The sequence below is a fragment of the Calidris pugnax genome, unplaced genomic scaffold, assembly GCF_001431845.1.
Source record: "Calidris pugnax isolate Ruff unplaced genomic scaffold, ASM143184v1 scaffold952, whole genome shotgun sequence".
NCBI classification, from domain to species: Eukaryota; Metazoa; Chordata; class Aves; order Charadriiformes; family Scolopacidae; genus Calidris; species Calidris pugnax.
The window spans coordinates 163,151-166,959 of NW_015092814.1; the positions used below are offsets into that span (position 1 = coordinate 163,151).

General features: G+C 58.1%; 1 protein-coding gene across 1 annotated transcript; it reads right to left on the reverse strand.

Moving 5' to 3' along the window:
• Positions 1-1,056: 1,056 nt before the first annotated feature.
• Positions 1,057-2,333, reverse strand: TIMM13 (translocase of inner mitochondrial membrane 13 homolog (yeast)). Its single transcript, XM_014962710.1, has 3 exons — positions 2,114-2,333; positions 1,891-1,959; positions 1,057-1,804 (listed from the first exon to the last, which is right to left on the reverse strand). Exons 1-3 carry the CDS (start codon positions 2,249-2,251, stop codon positions 1,706-1,708), a joined length of 306 nt encoding a protein of 101 aa, XP_014818196.1. The 5' UTR covers positions 2,252-2,333; the 3' UTR covers positions 1,057-1,705.
• Positions 2,334-3,809: the final 1,476 nt, after the last annotated feature.

Sequence of the window (3,809 nt, forward strand, 5' to 3'; positions counted from 1 at the left end):
AGCTCCCAGTTTCCATAAGGGAACAAGTGATTAAATTGATAGGCACAGCCACGCAGACCACTGTTCTGGTTAAGCTAGATGGGAAAAATTCAAAGTGCCGAGGTAGTGGTCCAAGGATACACCACCTCCAGTGGGAAGTCAGGTCCCACTAGCCAGCATAAGGCAGACAGACACCTTTGTTCACAAGAAAAAGCTGCTGCAGAGCTCACAAGTCAAGTCTTAGGCAGATTTAGACATCTCCTCATAGATTTGACCACCAAAACTGAACAGTAGCTAGTACCCCAAAACCCTTTGGCACTTAAGCTCTACATTTGGGTGTAGTAAGAGGTTTCTTCTTTACCAACCCAGCTGGCAGCAAGATCCATCACTTTCCCTGCTAGAGCAGTAGCAAGATGGGAGACCTGGCTTCCAGGCATGGCTCAGCTCAAGATGGATTCAGATTCATGGCTGGAACACTTGTGGGATGCTCACATCAATGAAACAGGACTGCTGCACAGCCAGTACGACAATATTCATACAGCCATAAAGAAAAGTAAAAAGGCCTTTAATCAAACATGCCTAGAAAGTAGTTTATTTTCAAGTAGCCATTCTGCCCAATCTGGATGGAAAACTGCAGTTCTGTTTCAATTAGTCCAAATATTCAGTTTTCTCTGAATCTTGCACCCTGTGTGAGAACACTTTAGCACATTCATAGAAGCCACCGCCTTGGGAAATTAAATGAACTCAGGTTCTCCCTTTGCATGTCCTAGCAGCTAAGGAGATATCATCCTTCCAGTCTCCCTGCCCCAGCAAACAGTGAAATACTAGAGCTTCAAAAGAATGGATTTCAAAAATCTCACTGTGGGGGCATAGGCACTCTAATCTCCAACATTCTCCTCTCCCAGCTGCTGTGCACACTGCTGATGAGTACAGAGCACACACCAGCCTTCCCAGGAGAGCTGTGTAAGCCAAGAACAATACAGAGCTCAGCCCCAAAGCAGAGCCAAGTCCTCTGCTGCCTGGAAGGCAGGCTCCCAGATGGAATGTCTGTGCCAGAAGCAGACAAGTTACAGAATATCACAGCCACACAACACGTTTTATTCTATAAAGAAATCAGCCTAAGTGCTTCCCAACCTTTTTCATTCCCAGCTGTGTTTGCACAACTGTTCGCAAGGCTGTGCTGCAAACCCAGTAAGAGCAGCCCTGCTCCCCAACACACTGCTTGAGCTGAGTCAAAGCATACAAGCCCAAAAGTGAGCCCCATGTACAGCTACACAAACACAAGGGAAGAAAGAGCCAAGTGTGGCACGTGGAGCACTTTATGGCAGCTTTTCCACTGATGAAAAGGGACCGGGTAACCACCTGACAGCTGGGTCCACGCTGGCTTCCTGGGCAAAGGGACTGTAGTGCTGGCTTGGCCCACCTTTTCCATAGAAGGCTCCTTGCCTCTCGCAGCCCTTTCAGCGGGGATTTATCAGCCACGGCCAGGCTGGACCGTCGGGGAGGGTCTGAGGCAAACCAAGCAGCTCACGGTGGCTCTTAAGACCAGAAAATTCACTCGCTCCTGGGGCTGGTGCTAATAAAAGCCAATGGATGCAAAAGGTTCAGCGAGGGTTTATTGCTCTGCCATGGCAGGGGCTGGAAAGGCAGCAGAACTTTGCCCCCAGCCACCCGGACTGGCCGCTCGTCCCTTCCCCACATGGTCCCTCCCTGGCTCCGCAGCGCTTCACATGTTGGCTCTCTCCCGCTGCAGCCGGGAGTTGTAGGCTCGGGAAACCGTGTTCCAGGCGTCCATGTACCGGTCCATGCACATGGCGATGCACTTCTGCGGGACAGAGAACCCCCTGCGGTCGGCCCGGGCCGGGGGGGGTTGGAGCTGGCGGGGCCCCGCGTCCCCCCGACCTCCCTCACCTGCTCCGAGTTGTCCAGCGCGCCGCCGGGCTTCCCGATGCACTTCCGAAAGCACTTATCCGTCATGCGCTGCGGAGAGAGGCCGTGAGAGGAGCCCGGGCACCGGCCGGGGGCAGCCGCGGAGCCGGGAGCACCGGACGCTGTCGCGATCCCCTCCCCGCACCCCCCGCCCTCCCCCCAAACCGCTGGGCAGCCCCCGCCCGTCCCCGCGGCCTCTCCTGACCTGCAAGAGCTCCTGTGCGTTGGCCACGGCGATCTGCACCTTCACCTGCTCCATGATGAGCCCCGGGTCCAGCTTCCCCCCACCGCCGCCCCCGGAGCCGAAGTCGGAGCCGAAGTCGGAGCCGAAGCCGCTCTCCATGGCGCAAAGTCACGGCGGGCGGCGGCGCCCACGCTGCCGGCGAAATGGCGGCTCCCCCGGACTACGGCTCCCGGCATGCACCGCGCCCGCACCGCACCGCTCTCGCCCTGCGCGGCGGAAAGGGGCGGCCCGTGTCCCGTGTCGGGTTGGGCGTCGGTGTCACCAGCGGCCGAGGCGCCCTGAGAAAGCTTCGCGGTCCCGGGCACGGACCGGCGGCCGCGGCGGCTTGGCTGTGGGGAGCCGGTGTCCCGCGGGGCTGAGCCGTCCCGCCGCACCGGGGGGGTCAGCGCAGCCCCGCGCCCTGAGGCGGTGGGAAGGGCCTTGGAGCGGCCTCGCGGGTCATCCCGCGCGCCAGCACGCGGCGGGTAGGGCGCGGCCCGGGCAGCAGGGGGCAGTCAGGGGCTCACGAAGGGCCCGTCCTGCTGGTTAAACCTCCTTCGTGACAAGGTGACCCGCGTGGGAGAAGCTGAGGGTGTTTACCTGGACTTTAGTAAAGCCTTGGACACCATTTCCCGCAGCACGCCCCTGGAGAAACTGGCTGCCCACGGCTTGGACGGATGGAGACTTTGTTGGGGGAAAAACTGGCTGGAGGCCAGGCCAAGCCGGGGGTGGTGAATGGAGCTCTGTCCAGTTGGTGGCCGGTCACAGGGGTGTTCCCCAGCACTCAGTATCGGGGCTGGTTCTGTTTGATACCTTTATCAACAACCTGGGTGAGGGGAATCGAGGGCACCCTCAGCTCACAGATGCCACCAAACTGGGCAAGATGGTAGGAAGGTTCTACAGAGGGATCTGGACAGGCTGGCTGGATGGGGCCAGGCCAAGGGGATGAGGTTCAACAAGGCCAAGTGCCAGGTCCTACCCTTGGGTCACACCAACCCCACGGACAATCCAGGCTGGGGGTAGAGTGGCTGGAGCTGCCTGGCAGAAAAGGAGCTTGGGGGTGTGGACAGACAGCAGCTGAATATAAGCCAACAGTGTGCCCAGGTGGCCAAGGTGGCCAACAGCCTCCTGGCCTGTGTCAGCAGAACTGGGGCAGTGACCGTCTGCCTGTACTGGGCACTGGTGAGGCCCCACCTCGAAGGCTGTGTCCAGGTTTGGGCCCCTCAGGACAGGAAAGACCCCAAGGGTCTGTAGTGTGTCCAGAGGGGTCTGGAGCACAAGTCTTGTGAGGAGCAGCTGAAGGAGCTGGGGGGGTTGAGCCTGGAGAAAATGAGGCCGAGGGGAGATCTAAATGGAAACAAGCCCTTCAGTGTGGGGGCTGGAGAGGTCAGGGAGAGAAAGGGAGGAGACCTTCGTCTACTCATGTTTCCCTCTGCTTTTGCTGGGAGCAGTGCTGTTGATCACCCGGTCCAGTGCTTTCCATGGGCACTGTGTCTGCCTACAGTTTAAAGGAAAGCACTGATTTACTCCTGGAGCACACGAGGCGATGTGGCTCATCTCCTTTAGGAGTGCGCATAGCTCATCATCCCGTCTCCACACACAGGAAGGTTTCCTGGGATAAATCATCTCAAACAGCCCATGTGGCCTCTGTGATGGTTAAATCAAAGAAGGAAACTCA

What these genes read in the sequence shown, in the direction of transcription:
- TIMM13 (XM_014962710.1), bottom strand. Translation starts at nt 2,251, where the DNA reads ATGGAGAGCGGCTTCGGCTCCGACTTCGGCTCCGACTTCGGCTCCGGG. An exon ending in ACGCACAGGAGCTCTTGCAG is followed by an intron (nt 1,960 to 2,113) that starts GTCAGGAGAGGC and finishes CTCTCTCCGCAG; the next exon opens with CGCATGACGGATAAGTGCTT. An exon ending in CGCTGGACAACTCGGAGCAG is followed by an intron (nt 1,805 to 1,890) that starts GTGAGGGAGGTC and finishes TCTGTCCCGCAG; the next exon opens with AAGTGCATCGCCATGTGCAT.